General features: G+C 53.9%; 1 protein-coding gene across 4 annotated transcripts; it reads left to right on the top strand.

The window, feature by feature from the left end:
- Positions 1 to 2,055: 2,055 nt before the first annotated feature.
- On the top strand, positions 2,056 to 11,944 carry KIF12 (kinesin family member 12). 4 transcript variants are annotated; one of them, XM_039911749.1, is made up of 19 exons: positions 2,056 to 2,285; positions 2,511 to 2,576; positions 2,722 to 2,800; positions 3,118 to 3,245; positions 3,343 to 3,418; positions 4,161 to 4,295; positions 4,453 to 4,588; positions 4,844 to 4,935; positions 5,173 to 5,314; positions 5,792 to 5,910; positions 6,237 to 6,341; positions 6,453 to 6,591; positions 7,218 to 7,335; positions 7,863 to 7,949; positions 8,030 to 8,180; positions 9,855 to 9,977; positions 10,807 to 10,940; positions 11,205 to 11,341; positions 11,554 to 11,944. In XM_039911749.1, the coding sequence occupies exons 1-19, from the start codon at positions 2,230 to 2,232 to the stop codon at positions 11,691 to 11,693; spliced, it is 2,163 nt and encodes a 720-aa protein (XP_039767683.1). In that variant the 5' UTR covers positions 2,056 to 2,229; the 3' UTR covers positions 11,694 to 11,944. The 4 variants fall into 4 exon arrangements, with proteins under 4 accessions (XP_039767683.1, XP_039767682.1, XP_039767681.1 ...); XM_039911748.1 differs by having other exon boundaries at positions 7,215 to 7,335; positions 11,208 to 11,341; XM_039911747.1 differs by having other exon boundaries at positions 7,215 to 7,335.
- The last annotated feature ends 1,572 nt before the right edge of the window (positions 11,945 to 13,516 follow it).

The raw sequence follows: 13,516 nt of genomic DNA, 5'->3' as shown, positions 1-13,516 counted from the left end.
GCTCTCTAGAGGATAGACCTGGAACAGATTGGGTCGCCTTTGTGTAGGCAGTTGTTGGACGATTCTGCAGAGGAATGCCACTCCATGGAGGAGCCTCCATGAATGCCAGCATTCTGCTCCTGCTTCCCCCCTCCCCCCACACCTTTGACCACAGCCTTCCTGCTCCTGCTCCCGCCGGAAGACGGCAACTGAACACGATAAACCCCATTCACCAGACAACCGCACGGCCCAGGGACGGACAGCAACTATTTGTGCACAATTATTAACCGTGAACGTGAAATCATTTGCCTGCTAGCTCTCAGGAGTTGGGCATCAGATTTGAGATCGCTTTTCATTTTAAGGGTCATCGGGTCCATCTTGCTGCCTCCATTCATTCAATCGTATTTTTTGAGAACTTACTGTGTGCAGAGCATTGTACTAAGCGCTTGGGAGAGTACAATATAACAATAAATAGGTTCGTTCCCTGCCCACATTGAGTTTACAGTCTAGAAGGGGAGACAGGTAGTAATATAAATAAATACATTATAGGTACATACAAAAGTACTGTGGGGCTGAGAGTGGGGAAGAACAAAGAGAAGCAGGGCTACTTCTATTTTGTCCCGATTTGGAGTGTGGTCACTTGTATTTGCCTGGAGAGAAAACTTCACAGGCGCCCACAGGAATCCCTTCCAATTTTTATCTCACCGTCAGGAAGTTCTTCCTTTTGTCTAACCATAATCCTTTCCAATTGCTCTGGTTCTGTCTCTGGTGGAATCAGAGAAAAACTGGGCCCTGAGGTGTTCAGAATCTCAATCAATGGCATTTATTGAATGTTTACTGGTTGCAGAGCACTGAACAAATCACCTGGGAGAGTATAATACAACAGAGTTGGTACAAGCCAGTCCTGCCTTCAAGGAGAAGCAGCATGGCCTAATGGAAAAGAGCATAGGCCTGGGAGTTAGAGGGCCTGGGTTCTAAATTGGCTCTGCCCAGTGTTTATGTGTGACTTTGGGCAAGTCCCTTAACTTCTCTGTGCTTCAGTCACCTCCTCTTCCCTTCAACTTAGACAGCAAGCTCCATGTGAGACAGGGACTGTGTTCAACCTAATGAACTTGGATCTACCACAGCACTTAGTGCTTGACACAGGGCAAGCGCTTAGCAAATACTATTTTTTTCTAAAAGGAGCTTGCATTCTATTCATTCATTCAATCATATTTATTGAGTACTTACTGTGTGTAAAGGACTGTACTAGTGGGAATTTCTTGTCCATTTCCTCAATCTGTACTGTCCAGACTCTTCCAGCTGAACAAGTTTACCACAGCCCTTTCGATCACTTCTTGCAGTTTGGTCCCCTTTTGAGTGTTAGCAGCCTCTTGGCCTTTTCACCCTCACTGCTCCTAATGGGGTCCATATAGGGAAAAGGAAGAGAGATCCAGCTAGCTGGGTGGAATCCAGTTCGGGACAGGGATCAACTGACTTTAGATTTGGGTGTTGGGACTGTGTTTCCCTTTAAAAGACAGAGCCAAGGCAGGGCTGAAGCTATGGCAACCATCATCATCACCATCACCAGTGCCATTTATTGAGCATTTACTACATGCAGAGAACTGTACCAAGTGCTTGGAAGAGTACAGTACAACAGAGTTGGTAGGCACATTCCCTGCCCACAACTATGAGACCCTTCCGGGACCACCTGCTGGACTCCTCTGGGCCTCTTACTCTGCTGAAAGGCCAATAAGGTGTGAGCAGGGGCAAGCTAGTCAGAAAGGTGCAGGAATACCTGAGAGAGAGATTATTGCCCCCTTACAGAACCTCAACTGGGGGGGGGGGGGGGAAGGGGAAGGGGGCTGGTCAGGATGGGCCAGGGATGGGGGATGGGAAGAGAGCTGGCCCCCAGGTTGATGGGTAAATCTTTAACCCTGCAGCTGGCAGTGGTTCACATAGCAGCTCAGGGCTGGTTCCGGCTGGCTACCTAGCAGGGGAGGAGCGGCCCCCTGGCTGGGAGTTAACCCTGGGCTGGAGCTGAAAGGCTGGAGTGAGAGCCACAGGCAGGGGCCTAGCTGGGGGCTTTTCCCCAAGGAGGGGGATTCTCCCCAAGGAGGTTCTTTTGTTCGGGCCTCCTCTGAGGCTAAGCTTTTTATCCTGTCCCCCAATCCCAAACGCACTGTTTCCACATCCTCCAGCAGGGAGAGGGTTAACTCCCACCCCCAGCCCTCTCATGCTCAACCCAGACCCTCGTCTCAGCAGACCAATATGGAGCAGCGCAGAGGAACGTTGGGAGTCCTCAGCCGGATGGACAAGAAGGGCAGGTGTGACCAGGACTCAGCCTTTAGGGCCTGGGTCAGGAAGGGTGCCAAAGTATTTGGGGTCTCCCCCCACCCAAAGCCAGGGAAAAGCTAAGGACCCCTTAAACTTCCAATCCACCAGCAGCTTAATATGCTGGGCCCTCAGCGGAGGAGGTAGGGGGAAACTGCAGGGGTGGGTGGAGATGCTGACCCTGGATCCTGACCCTGCATCCTGCTGACTTTTCTCAGGGATTTCTCCAAAGGTCAGGGTGACCATGAAGATGTGGAGGAGACCCCGATTCGGGTGGTGCTCAGGTAAGGAGGCAGGGGAGGGGGTGGAGGAGACCCTGACCAGGGTGGTGCTCAAATGAGGAAGCAGGGGTGAGGGTGGGGGATCTGGAGAAGGGGCCGGGCCTGAGGGACGCCGAGCAGGAAAGACGGGGTCCGTGTCGGCCATCAGGGTGCGCCCCATGAGCCGGGCCGAGCGGCGGCGAGGAGAGCAGAGTGCCTTGCAGTGCACCGGGCCCAGGACGCTTCAGGTGAGTTAGCACACCCCAACCCTCCCTCTCTTTCCACCTTTCCCTTCCTCTTTCTCCACTCTTCCCTCCCCTTCCTTTCCACTCCTCCCTCCCCTCCTTCCTCTCTCTTTTAACCCCTCCCTCCCCTTTCCCTCTTTCTCTCTATGCCTCTCTCCCTCTACCACTCCCTACCCTCTCTCTCTCTCCACCCTCCAATCCCTCCCTCCCTACATCCTTCCCTTCACCCTTCTTTCCATCCTTCCCCCCAAATGGCCACTCGTGCCCTGTCCATACACGTGCTCCCACGACCAGATGCTGAGGCCTCATTTTTCCCATAGGTGAACGCCCCAGGTCTGGGAAGGGACATGGCTTTCAGCTTCAGTGCCGTGTTGGATGGAGCTTGCTCCCAGGGTGAGATGTTCCAGGGCTGCGGCATCCTGCGGCTGGTGGAGCTGGCCCTGCAGGGGTGAGTGCCCTATTGGCCCCGGTGCCCCAACCCTCAGCAGTGTCCCTCCAACCCACAAGTCCCCACACACCTGCTCATCCCCACCCTCCTCACTCAGCTTCTCCTGCACGGCCTTCACCTTCGGACAGACAGGCTCTGGGAAGACCTACACCCTGACCGGCCCCCCTCCCCAGGTAAGATTCCCCCACCACCTTCTCTCATGGTGAGGAAATGCCCATTCCATACCAACTGCTTCCATGCCCGGCTTAAGGTCTGCAGGGGTCGTCTTTGTTCCCGCTCTCACTCTGCTTCCCACATCAAAACAGCATGGCCTAGTTAAGGGTGCCCCTCTCAGGGTCGCAGCTGGAGAGTTTCCAGTACTCTACCAGTCTTGACTATGGGAGGGAGAGTCAAGCAGAGGCATATCCATTCCATTCCTAACTTGGGCAGTGTCTAGCAAGTGGAAGACAATTACTACTAGTCAAAACTCACCTGTGTTGGGCGGCAGCAGCAGGGGAGAGAGATGAGGATGGGGACTCAAGTTACTGAGAGGAAGAAGCCAGTGGTAAACCACTTCTATATTTTTACCAAGAAAACTCTATAGATACACTACCAGAATGACTGCAGATGGAGGTAGGCCATTTCGGGAAAGACCTATGGTGTCGTCGTGTGTCGGTAATGACTTGACGGCATAAGATGAGGCAAGTGAACAGTGCATGGGCCTGGGAGTCAGAAGGCCCTAGGTTCTAATCCCTACTCTGCCACTTGTCTGCAAGTCACTTCAAGTCTCTGTGTCTCAATTACCTTATCTGTAAAATGGGGATTAAGATTGTGAGTCCCATGTGGGAGAGGGACTGTATCCAACTTGATTTTCTTGTGACCACCCCAGTGCTTAGTACTGTGCTTAACAGATATCATAATTGCAATCATCCATAGACGGAGCAGGATCCTGTGCCACCCGAGCTGGTGGGCCTCATGCAGAGGTCATTCACCTGCCTCCTGGAGCGGGCCCAGCAGCTGGAGACCCCCGTCACCCTCAGCACCTCCTACCTGGAGATCTACAATGAGCAGGTGAAGGGGCAGGAATAGGGGAAAGAGGGAAGGAGAAAAGGGCAGGCCGGGGCTAGGGGAGGGAGAGTGGTCTGGGTACTTGGACCAAAAACAGAAAAGGATTCACTGAGCCACTGAAGGACATCATCACTCCAAATGCTCCAATCCCACTATCTAGGTCCGGGACCTGCTGAGTGGGGAGTCTCCCCGCCCCCTCCCTGTCCGCTGGAGCAAAGCCCAAGGCTTCTATGTGGAACAACTAAAGACAGTAGAGTTTCGGAGCCTGGACACCATCAGCCAGCTTCTGCAGGAGGGTGGGTGGAGCTGAGAGGAGTGGGGGGCAGTTAATTGATTGATGGTATTTATTGAGTGCTTACTATGTGCAGAGAGCACTGTACTGAATGCTTGAGCAGAGTGGGATGGTGGAGGAGGTTTGTGGAGGACGTAGTTAAGTCTCTTGAGGACCAACGGGGTTTTCAGCCTGCGGTGGAGAAGGGTTGTGAGATCAGCCTATATCTCCTGCCTTTTTCCATCTCCAACGCCCTCTCCCCCCGACCTTGGAACACTAGGTCTGAGGCGGCGGCGGAGTTCAGCGCACACTCTGAACGAGGCCTCCAGCCGCAGCCACGCCTTGCTTACTGTGCACATCCATAGCCAATCGGTGAGGAAGTCCTCCTGAGGGGCCAGCATTCTGAGATGGATGGGTGGGCCCAGCCGCCAGCCTGAAAATGGGAGCTGTAGGAGGGCAGGTCTGAGGGCAAAACCAAGGGCCCCATCGCCAGTCGGAGAGACAGAGGGTTGGCAAGGGGAACCCCTTCCTAACCAACGCAGGTGGACCCAGGTTTGGTGGAGGGAGTGGTGCTGATCATCTCACCAGTCCTACCCCTTCCAACCCCAGGAGGAGACTCTTGGGGCCCAGTCCCCGGGTGGGAAGCTGTGCTTCGTAGACCTAGCTGGCAGTGAGAAGGTGTCAGACACCCGCTCCAAAGGACAGCTGATGCTGGAGGCCAATAACATCAACCGCAGTCTACTGGCTCTGAGTAAGTCCCCAGGGGGAGGCTAGTGGTTGGGGGTGGGGAGGACGCTATAGCTTCGAACCCCAGGGGCTCTGCATTTCCTCTTCCTCTCATCCAGGGGCACCCAAAGGCCAATAATCTAAGGTCCCCCATGTCACAGCCCAGAGTTTTCCCCCCATGACCCCCTACATTTACTTGTTTCCTGGGCCCCTATGAATTCTGGGATGTTTGCACTATAAATCTCAGAATGCTGCGGGACCCCCACAAGAACAGATGCTGAATATGCTTCTCCAGTGAGGAAGTTCCAGACCTACTTGTTCCCTCTAAGTGCTTCAAGCTGATTTGAATAGGCAGGAGGTCCCAATTCCGGGACCTACATGGGTCTCATAAATTTGCCCTGGACAGACTACCAAGTCCAGCCCAGCCTAGGCCAGCATGTGTGGTCGGCCTGCCCAGGGGTCAGTGGGGTTAAGCTGAGGCCCCGCTCGATTGTCCCTGCAGGTCACTGTATCTCCCTGTTGCTGGACCCCCGCCGGCGGCACAGCCACATCCCCTACCGGGACAGCAAGCTCACACGGTTGCTGGCGGACTGTCTTGGGGGCACGGGGGTGACCCTCATGGTACTGGATCCTGGCCCTGGGGAAGGGTGGGTAAGGCCGGGGGCCCGGGGGCATTAACTCCCTCAGGACCAGGGCTTTAGGTGGATGGGTCAATGGGTTTTGAGACCTTCTCCACCAAGGCTAGGAGCTCTGGCTCAGAGGGAGTGGGGGGAGATGGTGGGAGAAGCAGGCCCCTTTGGAAACTGTACTGGGACACGTGGTCCAGGGGCTAAGACCAAAATGTGTAATGATCACAGGCTGGAGGGCCAGGACCTGGGGAGGGGCTGACTCCCTACTTTAGGGCCTGGACCCCTTCGTTCCCTCCTGCTCCGCTGTTGCCTCTGCAGGTGGCCTGTGTATCCCCCTCAGCCAGCTGCCTCCCAGAGACACTCAACACCCTGCGCTATGCCAGCCGGGCCCAACGGGTGCACACCAGGCCCCTGGCCAGGGTGGTAAGGCAGGGGAGGGGGACGGGAGGGATGAGGTTGGGGCTACATGGGGTGGGGAGGTCTTGTGGTAGGGAGGAGGCTGGTGCCAACCGATCTCATCCTTTCCTGGTGCAGGTTCCCCAGGAGCCACGGAGGGCCAGGTTGGATGAGGAGGTCCGGCAGCTGCGGGAAGAAAACTTGCTTTTGCGGCAGCAGCTAGAGAAGTCGCCGGGCTGGGCCGGGGCAAAAAGAGTTGGGAGCTCGGGGGCCTGCGGTCAGTGGGGAATGGTGCTGGGGGAGGCGAGGGGGCATACCCCAGGATGGGAGTAAGTCCATCCCAACGCCTCACTCTGGCCCTTTAAGGAAAGGAATTAGGGCAGAGTGGGTAGAGGAGGGAAGAGTTTGGGGGACTCAAGGGAGAATAGAACTGGTGGGACCTCCAGGGGGAGGGACCAAAAAAGCAGGAGAGGGAAACAGCAAGGCAAGAGAATGAGAGACAGAGTCACAGCTGCCCCTCATCAATGTTTTCTGCTGCCCCTCATCAGCTTTTTCTTCTGCTCCTCACCCGCTTCTTCTCCTGCCCCTCACCTGCTTCTTCTGTCCCTCAACCACTGCTTCTGCTGCCCCTCTCCTGTTGCCACTGTTGCTGCCCAAAGTCCAGGATGGTCCCACCTCAATTGAAACATCTAGTCCTCTTGGGGAGGAGAGAGAGGAGGCCCTGGAAAAGGTGGCAAGGATTTGCCTTAGGGTGGGAATGGAGAGGAGGGGCTCTGGGACCCTCACTGGTGCATGAGGTGCCTGACATGAGGGTCCCCCTTGCCCTTCACCCCAGCCAGAATAGAGCCTCTGCCAGGCCAATCTAGCTCCTCTCTATCTCTCTCTTTCTCGGGTCCCCAGCAGGACGCCCACCCAGCAGTAGCGAGGACAACTGTGCTGCCCGAACCAGTGGACAAGGCTGGGCAGAAAGGAACCTGTATGGGATGCTTCAGGAGTTCATGCTGGAGAACGAACAGCTCAGGTTGTTCCCAGATCTCCCATCACAGGCCTCCCCCCACAACCCTTGCTACCTCCAAGGGCTACTTCCCTAGGCCACTCGCCAGAGGACTCCCCTCTCATCCCCACAATAGGCTGCCGCCTCCACCCGATGCTTCCCTAAGCCATCCTTCCATAGTCTTCCCCGGCCCCAGAAGCCCCAACAATATCCCCCTGCTTGTTCCTGGGAAACTCCAATGCCTTAGCCTGGGCCCCTGGCTCTTTCCCAGCTCCGGCTGTGAAGCTGCTGGTATGACTTCCCCCTTGCCATCTTAATACTATCCCTCCCTGTGGAGCCCACCCCTTCCTGCCCCACCCTGATGAGCCTCATGGGCATCAATCAGTGAGGCCGCTGGCTCTGCCCGACTGCCCTCCAAGCCTGGACCTAAAGTGTTGGTGCTTGGAGAGGGCTTGGGGCCTGTCTAGAGGTCAGGGTGGCCCTAGGCGCAAGAGGGGGTGATTCTCCCAGGTGAAGTCACCATGCTTTTTCCTCTTGCTGAGTGACCCTGCCAGGAGAGAGAAGAATCGGCTACAGAACAGTCGGGACAGTGCCCGGGGGGAGCAGAAGATCCTGGCTCAGAAACTGGTGGAACTGGAGAGGTGGGGCCGGGGATAGCGGGGAGGGACCCAGAGCTCCCTCACTACTGCCTCTTGGGTCACTGTCTAATTCTCCTTTCCAGGCACCTTCTCACTTGCCCCGGGCTTCATGTCCATGAATCTGCCCGATGCCCGCCCCTGCCCATCTTCAGCCCAGCTCCACCTTGTTCCTGTTCAGCCCCGCCTTGCCTCTGTTCGCTGCCTCATGGGCACTGCCATGCCACACACTGCACTGTGAGTCCCCCCGTGCCAAGCCCCAGGATTCCCCTGTCAATTAATGGTATTAAGTGCTTACTCTGCACAGAGCACTATACAAAGTGGTTGGGAGAGTACAATACAGCAGAGTGGTAGACTTGATCCCTGTCCTTAAGGAGTTGGAGTTTGAACTAAAAATAAAGTACGGATCGGGGAAATGGAAGTGCATAAGGATGGGTTCATGAGTACTGTGGAGCTGGGAGTGAGATGAATATCGAAGTGTTTAAGAGATACAGACCTAAGTGCATAGGCAAGAGATACAGACCTAAGTGGATAGGCAATACAGAAGGGAGAGCAAAGAGAAAAAGTGAGGGATTAGTCAGGGAAGCAGCATGACCCAGTGCACAGAGAACGGACCTGGGAGTCAAAAGGACCTGGCTTCTAATCCCGACTCCTCATCTCTGTCTGCTATGTGACCTTGGGCAAGTTATTTCCATTCCTCTGCACCTCAGTTACCTTATCTGTAAAATGGGGATTAAGACTGTGAGCCCCATGTGGGACATGAACTGTGTCCAACCTGATTAGCTTGTATCTACCCCAGTGCTCAACACAGTGGCTGGCACATAGTGCTTAGCAACTACCATAAAAAAGGGGGTTTGGGGAGATGATTTTCACAGGGCTTTGAAGGTGGGAAGAGTGGAAGTCTGTCAGTTATGAAGTGGTGACTGCACTGGTGTACATTTCTGTAATTTACTTTTAATAATGTCTGTCTCCCACTCTAGACTGTAAGTTCATTGTGGGCAGGGAACATGTCTCCCAACTCTATTGTACTTTCTCAAATGCTTAGTATAGTGCTCTGCACACAGTTAGTGCTCAGTAAATACCACTGATGGACTGATTCCAGGACAGAGGGAGAATGTGGGAAAGGAGTCAGTGCAGAAGTAGACGAAATCGAGGTTTAGTGAGTCGGTTGGTGTTTGAGGAGGGAAATGTGGGAATTTCATGGGCATGTGGGACAGAGATTGTGTCCAAACTCATTAGCTTGCATGTACCCCAGTGCTTACTACACATAGTAAGTGCTTAACAAATACCATTAAAATGGTAAGGTTAGGTAGGAGGGAAGAGTTGATTGAGTGCTTTAAAGCCAATGGTAAGGAGTTTCTGTTTGATATGGAGATGGTTGGATAATTTCTCTAAAAAGCAGTTCTGCATACATTCTCTGAACCTCGAAAACCGCTGGTAATAAAAGTAATAATAATAATGGTATTTGTTAAGCGCGTACTGTATGCTTACTATGTGCGCTTAACTACCGCAAAGTTAAGCAAATAATAATAATAATAATTATTGTTATTATTACCTGAGGTTTTTGAGATGCGGAGAATGTATGCAGAACTGTTTTTTAAAGAAATGATCCAGGCAGTAGGGTGAAGAATGGACTGGAGTGGGGAGAGACAGGAGACAGGTAGGTCATTGAAGAGGCTGATGCAGTAATCAAGGTGAGTTATGATATGAGCTTGGATCATGGTAGCAGTCTATATGGAGGGAAAGGGTGGATTTTATTGATGTGGTGAAGGTTGAACTGACAGGATTTGGTGATGGAGTGAAAATTCGGGTGGAATGAGAGAGATGAGTCAAAGGTGAAGTTTCGTTTGGAGAGCAGTTTTGGGGACACCAAGGATACATCTTGCTCATGCGTTCCCTGCTTGCTCCTAGGCGTTGCCTGCTCTCTGCTCCTGCCACTGCTGTTGCCATGTCTGCCACTTATCCTGTTCCTGTCTGCCCCACTGGGCCTCTTCCCGGCATCTCAACTCTCAAGTAGAAGCACAGCTCCCTCAGGTCTGCAGAGAAACATCACACTCCTACACCGCTTTGTTGGGGAGGATGGGGGGAGGAAAAAGGCAACAAGAGGGCAGGACCCAGGGAGGAAGGGGTCAAGGTTGAGGAAGGGGAGGTTGATCCTGTCTCCAATCAGGCCAGATTGGGTCTCCTGGTACCAGGCCACTGCGTGAGGCAGTCCAAAAGGGCAAGAGGGAAGTGGTCTGGAGGTAAGGCTACTGAGATTGGAGACATCTAAGGGGCCGCTGGAGTAAAGGCCTCAGAAAGATGAAGCTTGACTGCAGGGTAACCCCACTCTCCCTACCCACTGGGCAAATGATAGGACCTCCTTTTAGCCACAGGAAATGCCCAGAAGGTCCCATGGGCGACTTCCACCAGATGGGGGGAAGCTGGGGAAGAAAAGTCCTCCAAAACAGGAGGCCTAAGGAAAGAGAGGAGTTGTAACACATTGGTGTTGAAAACCTATTAGGGTTCATGCAACGCTGCCAGAGGCTCATTTCCTGTTGTATCATCAACATCAATTATAGTTACTGAGCACCTACTGTGTGCAGTGCACTGTACTAACTACTTGGGAGAATACAATACACCAGAGTTGGTATACGTGTTCCCTACCCACAATGAGCTTACAATCTACAGGGACTGGGATTTAGAACAAACACAAATGAAAGGTTCTAGGGGCCTCCCTGGCCTTTGGGGTTACAATGTCTCAAAGTTTCAGGCAGTTGCCATAACGATGACCCTGGGTGAAATGTCACTAGAGGAGGAAGAGTAGGAATAGGAGGCTGGGTGGATATGGTTCCTCCTCCCCTCAGAGGGTTGGTCTTCACAGCTGTTGATGGAACTGCCTCCGCTGGACCCATTCATGGCCAAAGCCCAGGCCAAGACCCCCAGCACCCAAACACCTCGTCCTCCACCTTGGAACCAGTCACTCCGCCCCAGCTCTAACCAGTGCCAAAGGAAGAGGTGGGCTAGGGGTTGGGCCTGGAGCCCAGGGACCCATGGGAATGGGTGCATATTGGGGTTGGGTGGAAGGGGGAGCCAATCAATGGTATTAATTGATCATTTATTACACGCAGAGCACTGTACTAAGCACTTGGGACAGTTCAATACAAGAGTTGGTAGACATGTTGCAGGCCCACCACAGGGCAGAAATGGGGTGGGATTCCAGAGGGGCTGGGTCTGGACCCTGATGGTGGGGCTAACTTTATCTCTTATTCCACCGAGGAGCAGTAGGGCAGGAGACCGGGATCAGCGGGGGTCCCAGCCTGGACAGTGGGAGGAGCTCCCTGGGGAGCAGGACAAGGTAGTACCCTCTGCCCCGCCACTTCCCGAGGGTCTCCACAGTGCTCCAGGGGAGTTAAGAGGTGAGGCAGGGTCTGGAGGCTGGAGTGGGAAATGGGAGGCACTGGAGTTCCAGGTTGGGGGGACTCGAAGATTTGGGGGAGGTAGGTTTGGGGCGAGAGGGCTCTGGATCCTAGTGAGGGGCTGATCCTAACCAGGGCCCCAGTGGGGAGGGGAAACCCAGAGGCCAGGCTGGGGCCTGTAAGAGAGTGTCATCCTGATGTGTCTGGAGCAGAGGTCTCATGCCTGGCGCTGAAGCTGGAGGAGGAGCTGGACGTCCTGAGGGAACAGATGGGCCATTCCATCCGGCTGAACCGGGCCCGGAGGTCCCCTGCAGAGCGACGGACTTTGGGCCGGCCCCTCCTTCCCCCCTAAAGCAGTCCCTCCTCCAGAACTGGCCCCATCCTTAGCACATGTGGAGAAGGTGGACTAGAGCCTGGGAGAACCCTGGGGATGCTGGGTGCTCTTGGACTTCCCCACAGCTTCCACTCCCTGTCACTCAGCCCACGATAGACCTGACCTACAGTTCATCATGGCTTACTGTTTCAGGATCAACTAGAAGCAGCATGGCCTAGTGGAAGGAGCACGGGCCTGGGAGTTAGAGGAACTGGTTCTAACCCCAGCTCCTCCACTTGTCTGCTGTGTGACCTTGGTCAAGTCACTTCACTTCTCTGTGCCTCAGTTACCTTATTTGTAAAATGAGGATTTAGACTGTGAGCCTCATGTGGGACATGGACCGGGTCCAATCTGATTAGCTTGTGTCTACCCCAGGACAGTAGTAAGCACTTATTACCATTAAAAAACAACAAAAAACAAACAAAACTGCTTGCTGGAGTCTGGGAAGATGTGGTGTTTGATCTATGCTGTTGTCCCCAGGAGAGAGAGGCACAACTCAGTTGCTTTCTGGTTAGAACGCTGGCTCAGTGCATGGGGCCCCTAGACAATTCACTTAACCCCGGCTGCAGGGAGCTCTCTTGGAGTCAGGGCAGCGGCCAGGTAAGGGAGCGAGGCTGGGGCCTGGGTGGTCGCCAACCCTCTGTCAGGTGGGCTGACTGACATCAGGGTTCCTGGGGGGAGCCCTGAGGAGGGGTCAGTGCTATCTCCTCACTACCCTCTCCTGTAGAGTCTTTTCCCCATGCCCTGGCTTTGGTGCTGAGGGCAATCTATTCATCAGAGTCAACTCCCCAAATCCCAGGGCAGAGCTGCTTCCAAGCCAGACCAGAGGAGGTGAGGGAGGTGACCTCTTGGGTCTGAGGCTGACTCAAGGCTCCCTGGTGTGGGGCCAGGCCTGAGGGCATTCAGTGGGCATTCAATGACCCCCTCCTAGATTCCCCAAGGGCTCTCTGGGTAATTGAATACCCAAAGAAAGAAGAAATTAGGGTTAATCACTGGGAAATCAGGCAGCAAGTGTGTGCTGCTGGCAATAAATATCGGGCCCTGGGGCACAAGTGGGTGGGGGAGAGATTCAGAGGAACTTGTCCCTCCACCCCTCATTTTGTTGGTGAGAATCACAGGAGTGTTCTTATTTCCTCCTGACTTGGAGAACCTCAGTGGCCCCCTGCAGCTGGTCCCCTGCAGACAACTCCCTGCAGGCTGCAGGACCATCCATTTGTCCCAAGCTCCTTCAGCCTCTGCCATCAGCCTGTCTTTTCCCACAGTCTGGAGCGATGACATTAACCAACTCCCCTTTGGCTCACCAGATCTTCTGTTTCCTGTGGTCTTCCTGAGGTCTTATAAACCAGGGCTCCCCTTCAAACCCCTCTGAAGGGGCTGACCCTCTGGAGACCCCTAGGAATGGCTCAGGAGTAAATGTTCAAGTTGGTTCTGCTTCCAGAGGCTTTTCCCCAACACCTACCCTATTGGATCTGGGTCACCAGTTAAATTAGTCACTTTGCAAAAGGGCCTGAAACTCAATAGTACCCTCTTCAGGGGGCTACTATGACCCTAAAGCCAAGCTGCCAGGGCAGCCTTTAATTAGAGAAGCAGTGTGGTCTAGAGGATAGAGTACAGGTCTGGGAGTCAGAAGGACCTGGGTTCTAATTCCGGCTCCCCTACTTTTCGGCTGTGTGGCCTTGGACAAGTCACTTCACTTCTCTGTGCCTAAATTATCTCATCCGTAAAATGGGGATTGAGACTGTGAGCCCTAAATTGCACAGGGATTGTGCCCAACCCAATTATCTTGTATCTACCCCAACACT

Source organism: Ornithorhynchus anatinus, chromosome 4, assembly GCF_004115215.2.
Source record: "Ornithorhynchus anatinus isolate Pmale09 chromosome 4, mOrnAna1.pri.v4, whole genome shotgun sequence".
Lineage (NCBI taxonomy): Eukaryota > Metazoa > Chordata > Mammalia > Monotremata > Ornithorhynchidae > Ornithorhynchus > Ornithorhynchus anatinus.
Note: the sequence above shows the minus strand (reverse complement) of the source record. Positions and strands in the feature narration are given on the sequence as shown.

Coding starts and splice junctions, on each gene's coding strand:
- KIF12 (XM_039911747.1), top strand. CDS start 2,230: ATGGAGCAGCGCAGAGGAACGTTGGGAGTCCTCAGCCGGATGGACAAG. Junction 2,286..2,510: donor CGGATGGACAAGAAGGGCAG/GTGTGACCAGGA, acceptor GACTTTTCTCAG/GGATTTCTCCAAAGGTCAGG. Junction 4,589..4,843: donor CAGCCAGCTTCTGCAGGAGG/GTGGGTGGAGCT, acceptor TTGGAACACTAG/GTCTGAGGCGGCGGCGGAGT.